The 21,607-nt window shown below is 47.5% G+C and overlaps 1 protein-coding gene across 1 annotated transcript in view; it reads right to left on the minus strand.

Annotated features, from left to right (window-relative positions):
* Window positions 1-21,607, minus strand: part of LOC135057244 (interferon regulatory factor 4-like) — an 89,192-nt gene that overhangs the window by 18,742 nt on the left and 48,843 nt on the right. Inside the window, exons 2-3 of the mRNA XM_063963135.1 lie at window positions 14,169-14,391; window positions 13,769-13,955 (exon numbers count right to left, since the gene is read on the minus strand). Of these exons, the coding sequence (XP_063819205.1) occupies window positions 13,769-13,955; window positions 14,169-14,391 (410 nt within the window). The remainder of the gene's footprint in view (window positions 1-13,768; window positions 13,956-14,168; window positions 14,392-21,607) is intronic.

Raw genomic sequence — 21,607 nt, forward strand, 5'->3', positions numbered from 1 at the left:
TACGCTACCGTTGTGACATTGTCGGATTGAACTCTGCACGGTGATGTGCATAAAGTTGTGCTTTGTATACTGCCCGTAGTTCGAGAATGTTTATGGGGAGAGCGGATTCGTGAATCCACCAGCGCCCCTGAAACAAATGTTCGAAGGTCACTGCCTCCCAGCCTCAAAGACTTGCGACCGTGGTGAGGAGAGTCCAATCCTAAACGCCGAACCGCCTTCCATCCAACAGATGCGTCGACTGGAGCCACCAGAGAAGCGACGACCATGCCTTTGGAGACAGCGTCACCCGCTGATGAAGGAATAGATGAGATCCTGACCACTGATGTAGAAGACACAGCTGGAACTGTCGAGAGTGAAAGCGACTGTATGGAAGAGCTTTGAATGCTGCTTCCATCTTTCCCAGAAGGCGAATGCACAGATACACTGACACCCGACAGTGTCAAGCACCGACCTCACCAGCGTCTGAAGAGACAGGATCTTGTCCTGAGGAAGGAAAACCTTCTGATGGACCGTGTCGAGAATCATCCCCAAAAACAGCAACCGTTGTGAGGGGCATAAGTGAGACTTCGGGAAGTTCAGGATCCACCCGTGCTGAATCAGAAGGTCCTGCGTTATCCGGATATTCTGAAGTAACAGGTCTGCCGAGCGTGCCTTTATTAGCAGATCGTCCAGATAGGGGACAATCGTCACACCCTACTTCCGAAGTAGGGCCATCATGACCGCCATGACCTTTGTGAACATTCTGGGAGCAGAAGAGAGACCGAATGGAAGGGCCTGGAACTGGAAATGAGCGTCCAGTATCGCGAACCGGAGAAAAGCCTGATGAGGAGGCCAAATGGGAACATGTAAATCTGCATTCTTGATGTCTAAGGACGCCAGAAACTCGTTTTGCTCTAACCCCGCAATAACAGACTGGAGGGACTCCATCTTGAACTTGAATACCCTCAAATATGGATTGAGATCCTTCAAGTTCAGGATTGGCCTGACCGAGCCGTCCGGCTTCGGTACGAGAAACAGGCTTGAGTAATAGCCCTGTTTCCGATGAGAGGTAACAGGGATCAGTACCTTTGCGGATAGAAGCTTCTAGACCGCTGCCTGCAAGGCAACTCTTCTGTTGTCGGAAACTGGTAAACCTGTGGTGAAAAACGCTGGGGCGGTCGGGCTTGAAAATCGAGTTTGTAACCGCAAATGATGAGATCCCTGACCCAAGCATCTGGACAGGACTGTACCCAGACATCCTTGAAGTCCCAGAGACGAGCTCCCACCCTGTGGTCTCCCAGGTGGGAGGGAAGCCCGTCATGCGGTAGTAGCGGTGGAGGACTTAACCTCTGACTGGGTTGAGGCTGTGGAACCTCTGCCTCTACCTCTATGGCCACAGGAGGCGGAAGCTCCTCCCCTGGCCTCGAAACCTGGAAGGGGCACGAAAGGATCGAAAGGAGGGACCCCTATATGGCCTGCGAGAGGCTGGAGCAGCAGAAGGAAGATAAGTCGACTTACCTCCAGTGGCCTGAGAAATCCAGGCATCCAGATTCTTACCAAACAGGACTTCTCCCGTAAAGGGCAACGCTTCTGCTACCCTTCTGGACTCCATATCCGCCTGCCACTGCCGCAGCTAGAGAGCTCTGCAGGCCGAAATTGCTAAAGCGCAAATCCTAGCACCGAGAATATAGATGTCATTGGAAGCCTCACAAAATAAAGGGCTGATTCACTGATGTGTTCCGCCAACTGTATCAGTTGATCCGCCGGCAAATCATCACGAATTGCAGAGGACAATTGTTCCGCCCAAGCTTCCATCGCCTTGTTGACCCAACAACCTACCTGCGCCGGGCGATATAATACACCCGCCGGGTGATGTAATACCCCCGCCGATGAGTAAATAGTCTTCAAGGTGGATTCCAACTTCCTATCCGATGCTTCCTTCAGCGAAGTCGCTCCAGGAACCGGCAGAACCGTCTTCTTGGACAGACGAGACACCGAAGGATCCACAATCGGAGAGGTCTCATAACGCTTCCTGCTCTCTGTGGGAAAAGGATAGGAAGACAAAATTTTCCTTGATACCTGAAACTTTGCATCTAGATGTTTCCAGGCTGCCGTTATGAGCGCATCCAGCTCCTCCAAAATTGGTAAGGTCACCGGCAGGCATTGGTTGGTGCCAAACCTTGAAGGGCGTAAAGTGTCCTGCTCCGTCTCCTCCACCTGTAATACTGAGCTAATAGCAGTAATAAGAGCCTCTATACCCTGAGCTACTGGTACAGAGTCCTCGTACACCTGATCGTCATCAGTATCCTGTATATCTACCACCGCCTCATCTAATAGAGGCATATCATCATCAGATTCCTGTAACACAGAGGCTAGAAATCTATTTTTTGAAGCCTGTGGGGGGGGGGGGGGGGGACTAAAGGACGGGGCTTGGGAAGGGATTACAGCCCTAGAGAGCCCTCCAACTGATTTCGCCAGGGAAATAGCCCATGCTGGTTCAGGCTCCGGTATCGGGACAAGCTGTCGGAACCGGGCCGCCTCTCTATCTTCCCGAGAGGTCTTCAGGTCCCCAGTCAACAGGGACATAACCTCTGTGAGCTGTGTTGTCCAAACAGGGGTGTTCTGGGGTTCTGATGAGGGCTGAGCAGATGGCTCTGACCCACAATCCTCACATAAAAGGGAATTATCAGTAGTGATGAGCGGGTTCGGTTTCTCGGAATCCGAACCCGCCGAACTTCTGCTTTTTTTACACGGGGCCGAGCAGGCTCGGATCCTCCCGCCTTGCTCGGTTAACCCGAGCGCGCCCGAACGTCATCATCCCGCTGTCGGATTCTCGCGAGGCTCGGATTCTATCGCGAGACTCGTATTCTATATAAGGAGCCGCGCGTCGCCGCCATTTTCACACGTGCATTGAGATTGATAGGGAGAGGACGTGGCTGGCGTCCTCTCCGTTTATAGAGAAGAGAGTAGAGAGTTAGAGACACTATTTACTAATTTTGGGGAGCATATTAGGACTGGAGTACTACTAATTGCTGATAGTTTGACCAGTGACCATTGACCACCAGTTTAATTAATCCATTCTCTGCCTGAAAAAAAACGATACACAGTGTGACACAGTCACATACCATATCTGTGCTCAGCCTCAGTGTGCTGCATCATCATATGTAATACTGTATATCTGACTGTGCTGAGTGCTCACTGCTCACACAGCTTAATTGTGGGGGAGACTGGGGAGCAGTTAGAGCAAGAGTACATAAATAATATATTTTAAGTACAGTGCACACTTTTGCTGCCAGAGTGCCACACTGCCAGTGTGACTGACCAGTGACCACACTGACCACCAGTATATTGTGATTGTCTGCTTAGGACGGAGTACTACTTGCTGATAGTGTGACCAGTGACCACCACCAGTTTAATTAATCCGTTCTCTGCCTGAAAAAAAACGATACACAGTGTGACACAGTCACATACCATATCTGTGCTCAGCCCAGTGTGCTGCATCATATGTAATACTGTATATCATTATCTGACTGTGCTGAGTGCTCACTGCTCACACAGCTTAATTGTGGGGGAGACTGGGGAGCAGTTATAGCAGGAGTACATATTTTAAGTACAGTGCACACTTTTGCTGCCAGAGTGCCACTGCCAGTGTGACTGACCAGTGACCACTGACCACCAGTATATTGTGATTGTCTGCTGACCACCAGTATATTGTGATTGTCTGCCTGAAAAAGTTAAACACTCGTCGTGTGGTGTTTTTATAAACGCATTCTGCAGACAGTGTCCAGCAGGTCCGTCATTACATAATATATACCTGTTCGGCTGCAGTACTAGTGTGATATATATATTTTTTAATTTTATCTCATTATCATCCAGTCTATATTAGCAGCAGACACAGTACGGTAGTCCACGGCTGTAGCTACCTCTGTGTCGGCAGTCGCTGGTCCATCCATAATTGTATACCACCTACCCGTGGGTTTTTTTTTTTTATATCTTCTTGATACTAGTAGCTTACTTTAGGAGTCTGCAGTGCTGACAGACAGTGTCCAGCAGGTCCGTCATTACATAATATATACCTGTCCGGCTGCAGTACTAGTGTGATATATATATATATATTTTAATTTTATCTCATTATCATCCAGTCTATATTAGCAGCAGACACAGAACGGTAGTCCACGGCTGTAGCTACCTCTGTGTCGGCAGTCGCTCGTCCATCCATAATTGTATACCACCTACCCGTGGTTTTTTTTTCTTTCTATCTTCTTGATACTAGTAGCTTACTTTAGGAGTCTGCAGTGCTGACAGACAGTGTCCAGCAGGTCCGTCATTACATAATATATACCTGTCCGGCTGCAGTACTAGTGTGATATATATATATATATTTTAATTTTATCTCATTATCATCCAGTCTATATTAGCAGCAGACACAGTACGGTAGTCCACGGCTGTAGCTACCTCTGTGTCGGCAGTCGCTCGTCCATCCATAATTGTATACCACCTACCCGTGGGTTTTTTTTTTCTATCTTCTTGATACTAGTAGCTTACTTTAGGAGTCTGCAGTGCTGACAGACAGTGTCCAGCAGGTCCGTCATTACATAATATATACCTGTCCGGCTGCAGTACTAGTGTGATATATATATATATTTTAATTTTATCTCATTATCATCCAGTCTATATTAGCAGCAGACACAGTACGGTAGTCCACGGCTGTAGCTACCTCTGTGTCGGCAGTCGCTCGTCATCCATAAGTATACTAGTATCCATCCATCTCCATTGTTTACCTGAGGTGCCTTTTAGTTGTGCCTATTAAAATATGGAGAACAAAAATGTTGAGGTTCCAAAAATAGGGAAAGATCAAGATCGACTTCCACCTCGTGCTGAAGCTGCTGCCACTAGTCATGGCCGAGACGATGAAATTCCATCAACGTCGTCTGCCAAGGCCGATGCCCAATGTCATAGTACAGAGCATGTAAAATCCAAAACACCAAATATCAGTAAAAAAAGGACTCAAAAATCTAAAATAAAATTGTCGGAGGAGAAGCGTAAACTTGCCAATATGCCATTTACCACACGGAGTGGCAAGGAACGGCTGAGGCCCTGGCCTATGTTCATGGCTAGTGGTTCAGCTTCACATGAGGATGGAAGCACTCAGCCTCTTGCTAGAAAAATGAAAAGACTCAAGCTGGCAAAAGCACAGCAAAGAACTGTGCGTTCTTCGAAATCCCAAATCCACAAGGAGAGTCCAATTGTGTCGGTTGCGATGCCTGACCTTCCCAACACTGGACGTGAAGAGCATGCGCCTTCCACCATTTGCACACCCCCTGCAAGTGCTGGAAGGAGCACCCGCAGTCCAGTTCCTGATAGTCAGATTGAAGATGTCAGTGTTGAAGTACACCAGGATGAGGAGGATATGGGTGTTGCTGGCGCTGGGGAGGAAATTGACAAGGAGGATTCTGATGGTGAGGTGGTTTGTTTAAGTCAGGCACCCGGGGAGACACCTGTTGTCCGTGGGAGGAATATGGCCATTGATATGCCTGGTGAAAATACCAAAAAAATCAGCTCTTCGGTGTGGAAGTATTTCAACAGAAATGCGGACAACATTTGTCAAGCCGTGTGTTGCCTTTGTCAAGCTGTAATAAGTAGGGGTAAGGACGTTAACCACCTCGGAACATCCTCCCTTATACGTCACCTGCAGCGCATTCATAATAAGTCTGTGACAAGTTCAAAAACTTTGGGCAACAGCGGAAGCAGTCCACTGACCAGTAAATCCCTTCCTCTTGTAACCAAGCTCACGCAAACCACCCCACCAACTCCCTCAGTGTCAATTTCCTCCTTCCCCAGGAATGCCAATAGTCCTGCAGGCCATGTCACTGGCAATTCTGACGAGTCCTCTCCTGCCTGGGATTCCTCCGATGCATCCTTGCGTGTAACGCCTACTGCTGCTGGCGCTGCTGTTGTTGCTGCTGGGAGTCGATGGTCATCCCAGAGGGGAAGTCGTAAGATCACTTTTACTACTTCCACCAAGCAATTGACTGTCCAACAGTCCTTTGCGAGGAAGATGAAATATCACAGCAGTCATCCTGCTGCAAAGCGGATAACTGAGGCCTTGGCATCCTGGGTGGTGAGAAACGTGGTTCCGGTATCCATCATTACTGCAGAGCCAACTAGAGACTTGTTGGAGGTACTGTGTCCCCGGTACCAAATACCATCTAGGTTCCATTTCTCTAGGCAGGCGATACCGAAAATGTACACAGACCTCAGAAAAAGAGTCACCAGTGTCCTAAAAAATGCAGCTGTACCCAATGTCCACTTAACCACGGACATGTGGACAAGTGGAGCAGGGCAGGGTCAGGACTATATGACTGTGACAGCCCACTGGGTAGATGTATGGACTCCCGCCGCAAGAACAGCAGCGGCGGCACCAGTAGCAGCATCTCGCAAACGCCAACTCTTTCCTAGGCAGGCTACGCTTTGTATCACCGGTTTCCAGAATACGCACACAGCTGAAAACCTCTTACGGCAACTGAGGAAGATCATCGCGGAATGGCTTACCCCAATTGGACTCTCCTGTGGATTTGTGGCATCGGACAACGCCAGCAATATTGTGTGTGCATTAAATCTGGGCAAATTCCAGCACGTCCCATGTTTTGCACATACCTTGAATTTGGTGGTGCAGAATTTTTTAAAAAACGACAGGGGCGTGCAAGAGATGCTGTCGGTGGCCAGAAGAATTGCGGGACACTTTCGGCGTACAGGCACCACGTACAGAAGACTGGAGCACCACCAAAAACGCCTGAACCTGCCCTGCCATCATCTGAAGCAAGAAGTGGTAACGAGGTGGAATTCAACCCTCTATATGCTTCAGAGGTTGGAGGAGCAGCAAAAGGCCATTCAAGCACTGGCGTGCGCAGCACATTTTATTAGGGGGTGCACCGTTGGAGGGCTGTGTCTAGCATTGCCTTTTGGGCGTGTCTGTCACCATCTATTGATGGTCAACGCATATAAAATATCCTCCTTTGTAGCAATCCTAATAAAACAGATACATTGTCAGATGTTGTGGTGTGCACCAAACAAACACCCCTCATGGCACTCACTGCAATTACAGTGCTCCTCCTCAGCCTGGTCTGGCTCCCCCTCTCTTTCCCCTGCAAGCTGCAGCAGCTTACTTACAAGTCAGTCACTCACTGACACTGACAGTCGCAGACTAGTACTGCTGCTGCTGGAAAAATGAGTGACGTGTCAATGCTGCTGCCGACCGCCTGCCAGTATTGAATTTGTCTTCCTAAGAGGAACGTTGGCTGCATGCTGCTCCTCATCAGTGGCTGGCATTGGCATAGCATAGAAGGAAAGAGGTGGGCGTGCGAGCAGCATGATGTAATCACGTCACATCACACTGTTTTTGTACATGGAGGTGGAGCCGGGAGTTTGAAAGCCGGTGGCAGTGGCACCCTTGATTAACCCAGGTGTCCGGTCAGTAATGCAGTCCTGACAGGGTGCAGCGCAGAGGGACAGTAATCAGCCTGCTCGGCGATCGCTGCATCAGGCATGTGAGATCGGGGTGCCAGACATTAGGGGGTGCCTGTGCGCACCAGGCACCCCCCCTGCGCACACCTATGCATTCAAGCCTATACAATTGAGCACGATATAGGAGGTGGAATGCACCTGTCTCAAGCGCAGTGGAGAATGATTTCAACGTTGTGCAAGGTTCTGCTGCCCTTTGAACTTGCCACACGTGAAGTCAGTTCAGACACTGCCAGCCTGAATCAGGTCATTCCCCTCATCAGGCTTTTGCAGAAGAAGCTGGAGACATTGAAGGAGGAGCTAAGACAGAGCGATTCCGCTAGGCATGTGGGACTTGTGGATGGAGCCCTTAATTCGCTTAACAAGGATTCACGGGTGGTCAATCTGTTGAAATCAGAGCACTACATTTTGGCCACCGTGCTCGATCCTAGATTTAAAACCTACCTTGGATCTCTCTTTCCGGCAGACACAAGTCTGCTGGGGTTCAAAGACCTGCTGGTGAGAAAATTGTCAAGTCAAGCGGAACGCGACCTGTCAACATCTCCTCCTTCACATTCTCCCGCAACTGGGGGTGCGAGGAAAAGGCTCAGAATTCCGAGCCCACCCGCTGGCGGTGATGCAGGACAGTCTGGAGCGACTGCTGATGCTGACATCTGGTCCGGACTGAAGGACCTGCCAACGATTACGGACATGTCGTCTACTGGCACTGCATATGATTCTCTCCCCATTGAAAGAATGGTGGAGGATTATGAGTGACCGCATCCAAGTAGGCACGTCAGACAGTCCGTACTTATACTGGCAGGAAAAAGAGGCAATTTGGAGGCCCTTGCACAAACTGGCTTTATTCTACCTAAATTGCCCTCCCACAAGTGTGTACTCCGAAAGAGTGTTTAGTGCCGCCGCTCACCTTGTCAGCAATCGGCGTACGAGGTTACTTCCAGAAAATGTGGAGAAGATGATGTTCATTAAAATGAATTATAATCAATTCCTCCGTGGAGACATTGACCAGCAGCCAGGGCCGGAGCTTCCACTAGGCAGCTTTAGGCAGCTGCCTAGGGGCGCCGGATCCTGAGGGGGCGGCCTGCTACAGCTGCCTGAAAAAGGTAGCATGGTCCTACCTCACAGTCGCCGCAATCCCCCCGGCACTCGTATCTTACAGTAGTCGCAACTGGCAAGCTCCCGTATTGCAGCCTCCAGCTCCGCCTCTACCTGGCACAAGAAGTTTCTTTGACAACTCCTGGAGTCCTGGCTGGGGGTGACATGTGGCGCTGCTCTTCATTGCAGGCTCTTTTGCAGACTACTCAGTCCCAACTCTGCATCGCATCCCGCAGGTATGGTGGCTGCACAGTGCACTCTCTGCATTTGATAAGGAAAGAGGGGGAGAGCAGCAGAGCAGCAGTCTGGGGAGGGGGGGGAGGGGCAGCAGGCATGCACACAGTCTGGGTGGGGGGTGGGGGGATGAGCAGCAGTACGCACACAGATGTGGAGGAGATAGAACAGCAGACATTTAACAGAGTGTGGGGGGGGTGAGAGCTGCAGGCACCCACACAGACTGGGGAGATGGGGAGAAGAGAGCAGCCATGCAACAGACAGGGGGTGGGGGAGAGCAGCAGCATGTCTTTCACCTGAAGGGCGAGTAGGGGGAAGGGGCAGTAGGCAGAAGTTTTGCCTAGGGTGCCGAGAAACCTTGCACCGGCCCTGCCAGCAGCAATTGCCTCCACAAAGTACACAGGGAGCTGAGATGGTGGATTCCAGTGGGGACGAATTGATAATCTGTGAGGAGGGGGATGTACACGGTGATATATCGGAGGATGATGATGAGGTGGACATCTTGCCTCTGTAGAGCCAGTTTGTGCAAGGAGAGATTAATTGCTTCTTTTTTGGTGGGGGTCCAAACCAACCCGTCATTTCAGTCACAGTCGTGTGGCAGACCCTGTCACTGAAATGATGGGTTGGTTAAAGTGTGCATGTCCTGTTTATACAACATAAGGGTGGGTGGGAGGGCCCAAGGACAATTCCATCTTGCACCTCTTTTTTCTTTAATTTTTCTTTGCGTCATGTGCTGTTTGGGGAGTATTTTTTTGAAGGGCCATCCTGCGTGACACTGCAGTGCCACTCCTAGATGGGCCAGGTGTTTGTATCGGCCACTAGGGTCGCTTAGCTTACTCACACAGCTACCTCATTGCGCCTCTTTTTTTTCTTCTTTGCGTCATGTGCTGTTTGGGGAGTGTTTTTTGAAGGGCCATCCTGCGTGACACTGCAGTGCCACTCCTAGATGGGCCAGGTGTTTGTGTCGGCCACTAGGGTCGCTTAGCTTACTCACACAGCTACCTCATTGCGCCTCTTTTTTTCTTTGCGTCATGTGCTGTTTGGGGAGTAGTTTTTTGAAGGGCCAGCCTGCGTGACACTGCAGTGCCACTCCTAGATGGGCCAGGTGTTTGTGTCGGCCACTAGGGTCGCTTAGCTTACTCACACAGCTACCTCATTGCGCCTCTTTTTTTCTTTGCGTCATGTGCTGTTTGGGGAGTAGTTTTTTGAAGGGCCAGCCTGCGTGACACTGCAGTGCAACTCCTAGATGGGCCAGGTGTTTGTGTCGGCCACTAGGGTCGCTTAGCTTACTCACACAGCTACCTCATTGCGCCTCTTTTTTTTCTTCTTTGCGTCATGTGCTGTTTGGGGAGTGTTTTTTGAAGGGCCATCCTGCGTGACACTGCAGTGCCACTCCTAGATGGGCCAGGTGTTTGTGTCGGCCACTAGGGTCGCTTAGCTTACTCACACAGCTACCTCATTGCGCCTCTTTTTTTCTTTGCGTCATGTGCTGTTTGGGGAGTAGTTTTTTGAAGGGCCAGCCTGCGTGACACTGCAGTGCCACTCCTAGATGGGCCAGGTGTTTGTGTCGGCCACTAGGGTCGCTTAGCTTACTCACACAGCTACCTCATTGCGCCTCTTTTTTTCTTTGCGTCATGTGCTGTTTGGGGAGTAGTTTTTTGAAGGGCCAGCCTGCGTGACACTGCAGTGCCACTCCTAGATGGGCCAGGTGTTTGTGTCGGCCACTTGGGTCGTTGAGCTTAGTCACACAGCTACCTCATTGCGCCTCTTTTTTTCTTTGCATCATGTGCTGTTTGGGGAGTGTTTTTTGGAAGGGCCATCCTGCGTGACACTGCAGTGCCACTCCTAGATGGGCCAGGTGTTTGTGTCGGCCACTTGGGTCGCTGAGCTTAGTCACACAGCTACCTCATTGCGCCTCTTTTTTTCTTTGCGTCATGTGCTGTTTGGGGAGTGTTTTTTGGAAGGGCCATCCTGCGTGACACTGCAGTGCCACTCCTAGATGGGCCAGGTGTTTGTGTTGGCCACTTGGGTCGTTGAGCTTAGTCACACAGCTACCTCATTGTGCCTCTTTTTTTCTTTGCGTCATGTGCTGTTTGGGGAGTGTTTTTTGGAAGGGCCATCCTGCGTGACACTGCAGTGCCACTCCTAGATGGGCCAGGTGTTTGTGTCGGCCACTTGGGTCGCTTAGCTTAGTCATCCAGCGACCTCGGTGCAAATTTTAGGACTAAAAATAATATTGTGAGGTGTGAGGTGTTCAGAATAGACTGAAAATGAGTGGAAATTATGGTTTTTGAGGTTAATAATACTTTGGGATCAAAATGACCCCCAAATTCTATGATTTAAGCTGTTTTTTAGGGTTTTTTGAAAAAAAACACCCGAATCCAAAACACACCCGAATCCGACAAAAAAAATTCGGTGAGGTTTTGCCAAAATGCGTTCGAACCCAAAACACGGCCGCGGAACCGAACCCAAAACCAAAACACAAAACCCGAAAAATTTCAAGTGCACATCCCTAATTATCAGACTGTCCTTGGGTGAATTTTGCTGAACACTTTTGACATTGTAAAATTTTCTGTGCTGCCTTGGAGCCTTTACCAGCCATGGTAGCACCTATCACACTCCCCCCCCACACACACAGCAATAGGCAGAAAGGGAGGGGGGGGGGAGCAGGGAGAAGCGCAGCTGGAAAATAGCCTCTGATTCTCCCCTTCTCCGCGCTGCAGCGTTGTAAAATGGCTGCCAGCGCGCGCTGAGCCCAGCAGTACAGAGCGGGATTAAGCTCCGCCCCCCCATATTGGCACCAGATTTAAACTTGCAGAGCGCCTCCAGCGGTATCCCCGTGCCGGCTCTGTGAGCTGCGCTGAGCGGGGAGCCGCGAACGGAGAGCGGGGGGAGCGAGCCGCGCTTAAATTGTGAACGGAGAGCGTGGGGATCGGGGGGAGCGGGAGTGACCGGAGAGTAGATCCGGGAGTGGGGAGCGGAGAGCGGGAAGTCCCCCCTTGATGTGAGCCACCTGAGACCGCGGCTTCCTTCTCTTAGCTAAAGTATTTGAGCTGGGCTTCGGCTGGATCGAACCGCTGACCCTCTGCACTGTATCCCAGTTGCTTAACAGCAGAGCTATGGCAACTGAATCTTTCTAAGTTAACAGTGAGACTGCTATTAATAGTACAAGCTCCTTCTACTCACCGCTGCTGCTTTCTGATGGAGTGGCCCCGACACTCGCCGCACGCATCGGTGTCCAGCCACCATACTTACCGCTGCCGTGCTGACGGAATCTTCTGCTGACGGAGCGGCCCCGACACGCGCCACACGCAGCTGTGTCCGGCCAGCTCTGGAGAGCTCTGTGTCTCCTTCAGCCGGGGACCATCCCGAGCCGCACGCAGCTGCGATGGGACCCCGCCGGCAGCTCCCGCGGTGCAGACTAGCAGTGGCAGAACTGCCAGTCTGTGAAGAAAGAAGAAAAAAAGAAAAAATTCAAGCGGAAATCTAGAGTGAGCAGCTCCCTTGGGCACAAAACAAAGACTGGTTTGGAGGGGGACATAGTAGGGGAGGAGCTAGCCACAGTGTCAGAGTTTTAAAGTGCCAGCTCCCAGTTACTGCATACTATTTCCCCAATGTAACTGCGCTCCAGTGTGCCCTAGTGGATGAAGGAGAAATAACATTTATATCTGAGCAGTCCAGTCCAGTTGCTGGGTCTATAATCAAACATGCACTAAATGAGTAGCACGTACAATGTAGCAGTATGAATGTAGAAAGATAATAGTTTATGGTAATCTTGTGTTTCATACACACCTGATTAATCCCCATTATTCTTTTTATCTTTTCTTTTTGCTTATATATATTTTATTAATCTTCTATGACTTGGGTTGTTCCCCTGAAGTGAGTGATGGCTTCTGAACTCTTATTGACTCTGGTGTACAATACTAACAGGGTACAGTACACCAAATAAATTATTGGCCTACCGTTACGTTGCATGTATATGGCAGTGCCGAGGAAGTTACGACTAGTAGTGTCAACTAGGGGGCAAGGACAAGTGGGCAGGTTTGGTGACGTTTTTCCGTCAGTTTTTGTTTGGTTTTAAAAATGACCTTTGGTATATCTGTGGATCCTATTCTTATCTAAGTAAACACATCAACAGTTGGTCCAATGTTCTAAAGTGTTCTAAAGTCAGGTTGTTAGTTTTGCCTTTAGTAAATGACCGGTTTTAGTCAGTTTGCAAAACCAATGGAAAATTACCCAAAAACCTAAAATCAACTGTTAGTAAAAATAGTCCTTGGAGTCTAGAGGGCAGCCATTCCAAAGAGGAAACTGTGGACTTGTGATGTCATTCAGAAGTAGAAGACTGTAAAGAGAATTATTTGCCTGTAATATACTAGTTTTGTATTCTCTATAAATTCTGCATTGGCCTCTGATAGTCTAGTTCTAAAAGTGATTTACTCAGTGTGAGCTACATGCACACACAATGCATGCCATTGAACAAGGTCATAATATGTCAAAGTCAAAAATATTACATACACAGAACATACAAACTCCAGAGAGGTCTCTGTTCGTTCGCATACACGCAGCGTGCACAGGATATACGGTAGCATACGCATCCACACAGACAAGCCACAAAGATATATTCAACACATAAATTACACATAGACAAAACATGTCAAGCACCAGACATTATAATGTATTTATATAATAGAGTGTAACATCAGCTATATATGTATTATTGGAATGGAACAAGTTAAATATATCATGCTTAGTGTCAAAATGATTAAGAGAATGTGCGGATCAATTTGATAGCTATGGGTAAATTGTAGCACATTGCAACAATTAGTTATGATTAAATGTATGAATATGAAGCCACATTCATATATATATACGTATATGGTAATAAGATGGCATTTTAAATATTTATTAGAAATAATGGAAATTCACAAATATTATTTACCGGTTCTCTCACGGGGTTCGGACACAATTCTATAGCGCTTGTAGGGTTCGCCTTGGTCTTCACAGTTCTCCATGATCTCCTCAAAGTCTGGACTCTTGTTAAGAGCACATCGGAGTCGTGTCTTCCACACAGAGGCATCTTCCTTTATAGACCCCTCTCGAAATTTTCCCTTATACATTGTCCAGGCCTGTAAAGGTAATGGGAAAGATGACCTGTAACCACAGTGTTTCCCCCCATCATTTGGCAAATATAAGAGATAGTTATGATAACAGGATATTAGTATCACTCTATTTATACAGTGGAGCAGTGGAAATGTTTTCAGAGGATTGCAACAACTAGGTTCAATTTTATGGCTACTAAGTGATGTTGTCACAATTTAAAGTTGCTGTAAAGAAATTACCTTGAATAAGGCTGCATCTTCCTGCTTGCTGTAGTTCTGTTTGGACGCATGCTTCCATGGGATTCTGAACATTGTCTTCTCTTCATCTTCCCACCGCAGTCCAGGATATTTGCCACTGTTTATCTGAAGTATGAGCCACTCCTTTAATCTCAGAGGTGGAGATCCTTTTTCACACATCTCCTGTCCAAGAGATTTGGGTCCTCCAGTTCTACTCTTCCAAGACCTAAGGGTAGGACAAAGAGACTGAAGAGAAAGATATCTGTCTTTTGTCTCATTGCTTCTCTGTCTTATGGTGGTCATTCCGAGTTGATCGCAGCCAGCAACTTTTTGCTGCTGCTGCGATCAACTAGTCCGCGCCTATGTGGAAGTGTATTTTAGCTTAGCAGGGCTGCGATCGCTTGTGCAGTCCTGCTAAGCTAAAAAAAATTTCATGCAGAACAAGACTAGCCCTGGACATACTTACCCTGTGCGGCGATCTCAGCGATGCTGAGGCCAGCTTTGACATCAGACATCTGCCCTCCGTTCTCCTGGACACGCCTGCGTTTTCTTCTCCACTCCCCGAAAACGGCTGGCAACGGTCCGGTGACGCCCAGGTACGCCTTCTTTCTGTCAATCTTCTTGTGGTTGGCTCTGCGACCGCTTTCTTCGTTGTCCTGGACGTAACCCGGCGACCCCTGTCACCGGGTAACGTCGCGCATGCGCCGTGCGGCCACCGCGCATGCGCATTCTGGACCCGTTCGCACCGCAGCGACATACCGCTGCGTGCGAACGGGTCGGAATGTCCCTTGTGTTATACAGTGAACACCCAGCATTTCTGCTTAAAAATCAGCTAAAGGGTACAAATATCCAGCCGGACAGTTCTGCAACTAGAGGGGGGGGGGGGGGGGGGTCTAGGGAACACATACTCTGAGCGCTGTATTTGAGGGGATGCCAAGACGATCAGAGATAAGAAGCGAGAAACCCGTGATGAGTCAGAAGCATGCCATGGTGGGAATAGGCTTGTGTTGTGACTGGGCTCTGGGATTACCCGGCACAATAAAGTTCTTTTTTTCTCTATCTGCACTGCACGCTTGACGTCATGATGTCACGTGCACTGAAGAACAGTGTTTGAGAAGCTTGCCGCTGCCTAAAGGAGGAGCAAGGAGAAGATCCAGGTAAGTGTAGGATGGGGAGGGATAACACAAACACAGGCTGCTGCAGCAGAGATATAGGGAGGAAGAGACACAGGATGCTGTAGTGATACAGGAAAGGGGGGGGGGGGGGGCATACAGACTGCTATGGGAAGGGTAGGGTGGGGGTGCAAATTACTGCCCTGCCCCGGTGAGAAAAATCCTAGTTTTGGGCCTAATTTGGATAACTCATATTGGAAAGCATGGGGTACCCATTATAATTATTTTATGACTTGTCCAACTTTATGCATTCACAAACATTAAAAGTAGTATCACACTAATTTAGCCACACTGAATAAAACATATAGAGGACTTAGAACAGGGCTGGCCAAACCAGTCCTCGAGATCTACCAACAGTTCACATTTTCCAGACCACCTAGCTGGTGCACAGGTGTAGTCATTACTAATTAAGATGTGCTGCATTCATTCCTAACTGACAATTCTACAGATCTCCAGGAGGCCTGGAAAACATGAACTGTTGGTAGATCTTGAGGACAGGTTTGCCCAGCCCTGACTTAGAAGATGACAAGAGGAAAATATACGTTGTTACATAAAACCAGAAAAGCTAGAGGGAAGTCACATATACCAAGCATGGACATAGCAGGCTAATGAGTCACACAATGGTTAGACAACCATGACATACAGTATCCACTCTGCATAGGGCTGGACAAATATCGTGTGTCAGGTAACCAAGGCACCCAAAAATGGACTTCTACAGCCTATTTATGGGAGTAATTTCAATTTAGGTAAAGGGAAGCACAGGTTCCAGGTTCTCTAGTTATTTAAAAATCCTGATGGCTGGCACTGACTGATTTATTCCTAACACCTGTAATAGTTCCTCCTCAACCCCTGTATTGGTGACCAGATTTAAATCTGAGAGATTAATTTGTTTAATTGACTGAAAATACATAAGCATTCACAATTTGAATGAAACCACAGCTATGGTGATGTCAAAGTCAGAAAAATGTCTCTATGCACGTTGCCATATTTGCACCGCACACTGGTCCGCGCTGCGCATGCGTACGCTCTCCCGTGAAGGCGCATACCCGCGATAGCGTGCACTCGCAGGCGCGGTATGCGTATTTACGGTAGAGTTTATGTAGTCGTAGCGTGCGACTCATTCGTTACAAATGTTCACAATTAATGTAGTTTGTAGATCATGGTCCCCTTGATAGATTCTGAAAGTTTGGTTAAAATAGAAGTTCCCTGTTTAAAGGAATCCCTCTTTGTATTGTACGAAGGGTCTGACAGGAATCATACAGCAGTGTTTGGTACCCATCGGAAGAGTATTTAATTAGTAATATTCCGGTGTTGGTTTGGAGCGTATTAATCGCTCGTGCGAATAGTTATGGACATAAGAAGTTTATGTCCATTTCTATTATTTACACATACTCAGGTATGCGGCGGGAAACCCAGTTTCCCACCCACCTGAGCTGTTGGAAATCGTCACAGCCCACCTGTATGAATCACCCTATGACCTTTTGTTATGATGCAGGGCCGAATTCCTTCGGCCAATGGACAATGGGATTGTAGGACCAGGAGATTGCATTGTGTGTGGGGCATAAATAGGCAGGCCGACCACATCCAGCTCTCACTCTCTCATCAACGGTTATCTGCTGATAGCCGGGAGCTGGATATCGAGGCGCAGGCGATCATACCCTTTGTGCGTAAGTTTCTCTCCGTAATCATTGTCTTTCTGTGAGCCAATTTCTCTCATCTCTCTCTCTCTCTCTCTCTCTCTCTGTTCTGTTCTCTCATATCTCCCCTAGACTAGGCTAGTATTGTATTGTATTAGATAGTATTGTATTGTATTGCATTTAGGTCAGTGTAGTATTGTCTTTTTGTATTTATTGTTTAGTTCTGTGGTTAGGAAGTCTCTGTTATATTGTAGTGTATCATTTGTACTGTTATCCCCTTTTTCAAATATATTAGATATAATACAGTTAATAGGCTTTGGAACCTAAACCAGTATCTGTGTATTTTCTATAGTATTAAGTGTTCACTTGAGCGTCGGTGACGCTCAAGCAGCTTTGTAGTTAGGTTACACAAGGTTGCACTTACACCCTGTATTCACATTAAGTTATTCTGTGTATTTCATTGGTATAAGGTTTAAACATTAAGGTATAGCGTTGTGAGCGTCTGCGCCGCTGGTGACCTCCTCGTGGTCTCGAGCGTATGCTACGCCATAGCGAATCATTACTCTAGTCATAACCAATAACGTGTCCTGTGATCACTGGGCCGTGAGCGAACGTGACGCTTGAGCGTCTCGCCTACGGCGGAGCGATCGTTACGCAAATAGCGTACCCTAACGGTACTTCTTAAGCAAACAGCGTACAGTGTTCTTAGACTTCATAAAGGGTTGTTTATACGACAAAAGGAATTTAGCATTGTCAATTGGGGACTCGTCCTATCCTTCTCATATCTGCACTAGGTAGATCAGCAGACATTATCCCCCAGCAAAGGGTGGGAGGTTGTCTCCCAGTGCTGACGGGATAAGCGTCTGCTTCGCTTAGATAAAGAGTGCTGAAGGAATCCGGGAACCGGAAGTAAGAACAAAACGCTTGTGTCTTTTAAAAACTGTTTTATTTCTCTTCTGTCTTGCGTATACACGCACGCATACATTTATCTGCATTTCTTTTTCAATTTCGTATATCACTATTCCTGTTTGCCAAATTTTTATAGTTGATAGAAAGTGCTAAAAGAGATTTGCTGTTATTTCATAGTAGAGGTAATAGTTAAAGTATAGAACAACACACGATCTGCCTGGGAGATAAGGCAGTCAGTGTGGATTGCGGTAGATGATCAGGGATCATTTACATTGATAAAAGTATATATTGTGTTACGGTGGATCTTTGCATTGCGTACACGTGTCGCTAACAAAGACTAGCGTACGCAATCCAAAAGGCAGACGCACGCAGCGTACATTACGCAACGTAGCGTCCGGTTACGCCCACGTAGCTCAAGTCACGAAAAGCGATAATTAGCGCAAAGGCGATAAGTAACGCACAGCGGTAGATAACGCGACGCGGTAAATAACGCAAATCTATTTTTGGAAAAATCTGAAATTTAGTTTAACAGATCCTACTCCTAATTGGTAACACTGTTGGACTGAAGACAATTTCTGCGCAGAAATAGATATAGAAACAAAGTGTACATGTGTTGAGTGAGTGTGGTTTTGTATACATAAGTTTATACAACTTTAAGGTGGAACCAAAAGGAAAGCCGGGTACTCGTCAAGGGACATACGTGTAAGTGACATATACGGTGGCTAGGGAGGCATCCCTGGTTAAATAATATTTGAGCATTAGAGTATAGCGGACCATAAGGTAACAAGACCAGGAGGTCATAAGGTAACAAGACCAGGAGGTCGTAAGGTAAAAGGTCCGCTATAAAAGTCCAGTGGCACAACGCCTGGGGTGTTGGTGCAGAACCCATATAGGCCATACAAGCTCTTGCTGAAGGAATCGCAGCCGGAAACATCGATTCCATTGATCTTTCAGTACATAACAAGTAGTGCTTGTGTACTGAACGATTGGACCGCACGTAATTGTGTGCAGTAGTTAGTAATCTGACCTAATACCATTAGAGTAAAGTGGTCACAAACGCTATTTGTACATTCTGACGTGATTTGTGTAATTTTTTATTTTTAAAAGGGAAGTTCGCTGGTCACTCAGGAACTATCTAACAACCCCACCTTTACTGGAAAGAGTAAGTGTCCTGCGGGTAACCCTCATATGTTCCAGTAAACTGAAGGTTCCATAGGGGCCCTGTATCGAGTACGCCAGCACCACGTCGGTGTGATCAGGTCGTATTGGTCGAGGTGGGCGAGTGAGTGGGGTACTCGGTAAACCGCCACCGCCGGCCTACTGTGGAGTAATTTGGTTGTCTGAAAAGGCTTGCTGAAAACCTTGATACAGAGATCCAAGGAGGACTAAGCAACACCTGCAGACTATGGGGGCCAGTTGCTCAGGTAGGGGGCGATCAACCCTGGTTCAGGTTGATTCTGTGAACCGACCAGTTGGGTCGGCACGATATGTAATGTGTGAAAAATATGGAAGTCACACCGAATCTTTATGTGATGAATGGGAGAGAATGACTGTACAAGACAGGGACAAATTCCCAAGAATAGGTAGCTTTAGTCCAGAAGTGTTACAAAATTTAAGGAGGAGGATATGTCTCGTAAAATCAGCAAAGAGACGAATTCAGCATCATGATTATTTACAGTTATGGCACCAGGAAGGTGAGATACAGAGAGGTTTGGCTCTGGCGGCAGGATCTGGGGCAGTCAGGAAGCTGATAGCCACAGCTCCTCCTCCACCATACATTGCAGGAGAGAAGTTGATTACGGAGAGAAACGCACTGGGTTATAAAACAAAAACTCTTAGTAACCTTGTAAATGTTAATGATGTTAACCAAATAACTCATGCAAGTATTAACCCGTGCAAGATGTACCCTGTTTTGAACCTTCCTCAGGAGTGTGATCAAGAAGACGATTCAGCAACAATTTCAGCTCTCTCTCTTGCAGCCACCATAGCAGAGACCACAGTAGGCACAGCGACACCCACGAGATTAGTGAAAGCCCCTAGCGGAGGGATAGGTGAGGTCGTGTCAACGGGTAAGTACGGCACCATGCACTACACTGAAACAATTGTACCACAACAAGCAGTAGAATCTACACAGGAAGAGGCTGTTAGAATTGCTCCTGTAAGGGTAATAGCAGTTCCCAATGGAAAAACAGATGTGTCTGGAGCCACTCCCATAAGGAACATTGCCATGTACACTCCATTTTCCAGAATGGAATTAAGAACAATAGTGTCCGAATTTCCTGACCCCAGGAAGGATTTAGTTGCTAGCCAAAAATACATCAGGGATCTAGGTAACACTGTAGAACCCAACAACAAGGATTGGCAGATACTGCTAAGAGCTTGTTTACCTTCCAATGTTGACGCAACTCAATTTTTAGCTGACTGTGCATTGGATAAAGATGTACCGCTTACAGACGTGTACAACAAGGATAATGTAAAAAGGATAAATTTACAGCTAAAGGAGTATTTCCCAGCCGTTGTTAAATGGAATAAAATATTTTCCATTAAGCAAAAGGAGTCCGAAACGGCAACAGAATATTTTCACCGGGCACTATTAGAAATGGCAAAGTACACTGGTATAGAAGACATTAAGACCAACCCAAACCATCGAGAAGTAGCAGTATCTGTACTGATGGATGGTTTGAAAGAAACATTAAAAGCTAGGGTACAGACCACGCAACCATGCTGGCGAGGTCTGTCAGTGTCCACATTGAGAGAGGCTGCTATTGATCACGACAGAAATATCACTAGGCACAGGGAGTCGCAAAGTGATAAGTTGATGTCAGTAAGTATACAGGCGCTGACCACAAAGCAGCCTGCGTATGTACCACCGAATCCTGTGGGTAAGGCAAGTGTAATAACATGTTTTTCTTGTAACAGACCGGGACACTTTGCACGAGAATGTAGAACAAAGAATGTACAAAGATCTTTTCAACCCCCTAGACAACAACACAACACACGACATTGGGAGCAGGGTCCACAGAGGCAGAGTTTTGAGCCACATACAGGGGAAACAAAAAGATATCCCCCGAACAGAGATTGGCATGCCTCTGGTAGTTCCCAGCTAACCCCCTCACAAGTAGTTGCTGCCAACGGGATTCAGGGAGGTCAGCATACCCAATAGGGGTGTGGCCATACCTGTAATCTGCACCCAGTTAAGTTGATTGCTAGTCTTGGAAGCGAACCAGAGATTGCAATCAATGTAGCTGGTAAAACTTTAAACTTTCTTGTAGACACAGGGGCGGCCAAGTCAGTGATAAATTCGACAGTGGGCATGAGAACCACTGGTAGGACAATTCCAGCCATGGGAGTAACAGGGGTAGTCCAGCACTACCCTGTTAGCAAACCAGCCGAGATTACAATAGGGCCTTTGCATACCAAGCATTCCTTTTTGCTGGCTGCATCGGCACCAACTAATCTCCTGGGTAGAGACTTACTATGTAAAATGGGTTGCGTCATTTATTGTACTCCTGAAGGTGTATTCTTGGACATCCCTGAGAATCACGCTCAGGAAGTACGAGACATGTTAGACTCCCCATCAAAATTAATGTCACATTCCATTATGACAAATAGGAATCCATCCCAAGTAGAAGAGATGACATCTCAGATACCAGAGTCACTTTGGACAAAAGATGGACAGGACACTGGATTAATGGCAAATGTAGCTCCAGTAGTTGTACAAGTA

Source organism: Pseudophryne corroboree, chromosome 3 (genome assembly GCF_028390025.1).
Source record: "Pseudophryne corroboree isolate aPseCor3 chromosome 3, aPseCor3.hap2, whole genome shotgun sequence".
Taxonomy (NCBI): Eukaryota; Metazoa; Chordata; class Amphibia; order Anura; family Myobatrachidae; genus Pseudophryne; species Pseudophryne corroboree.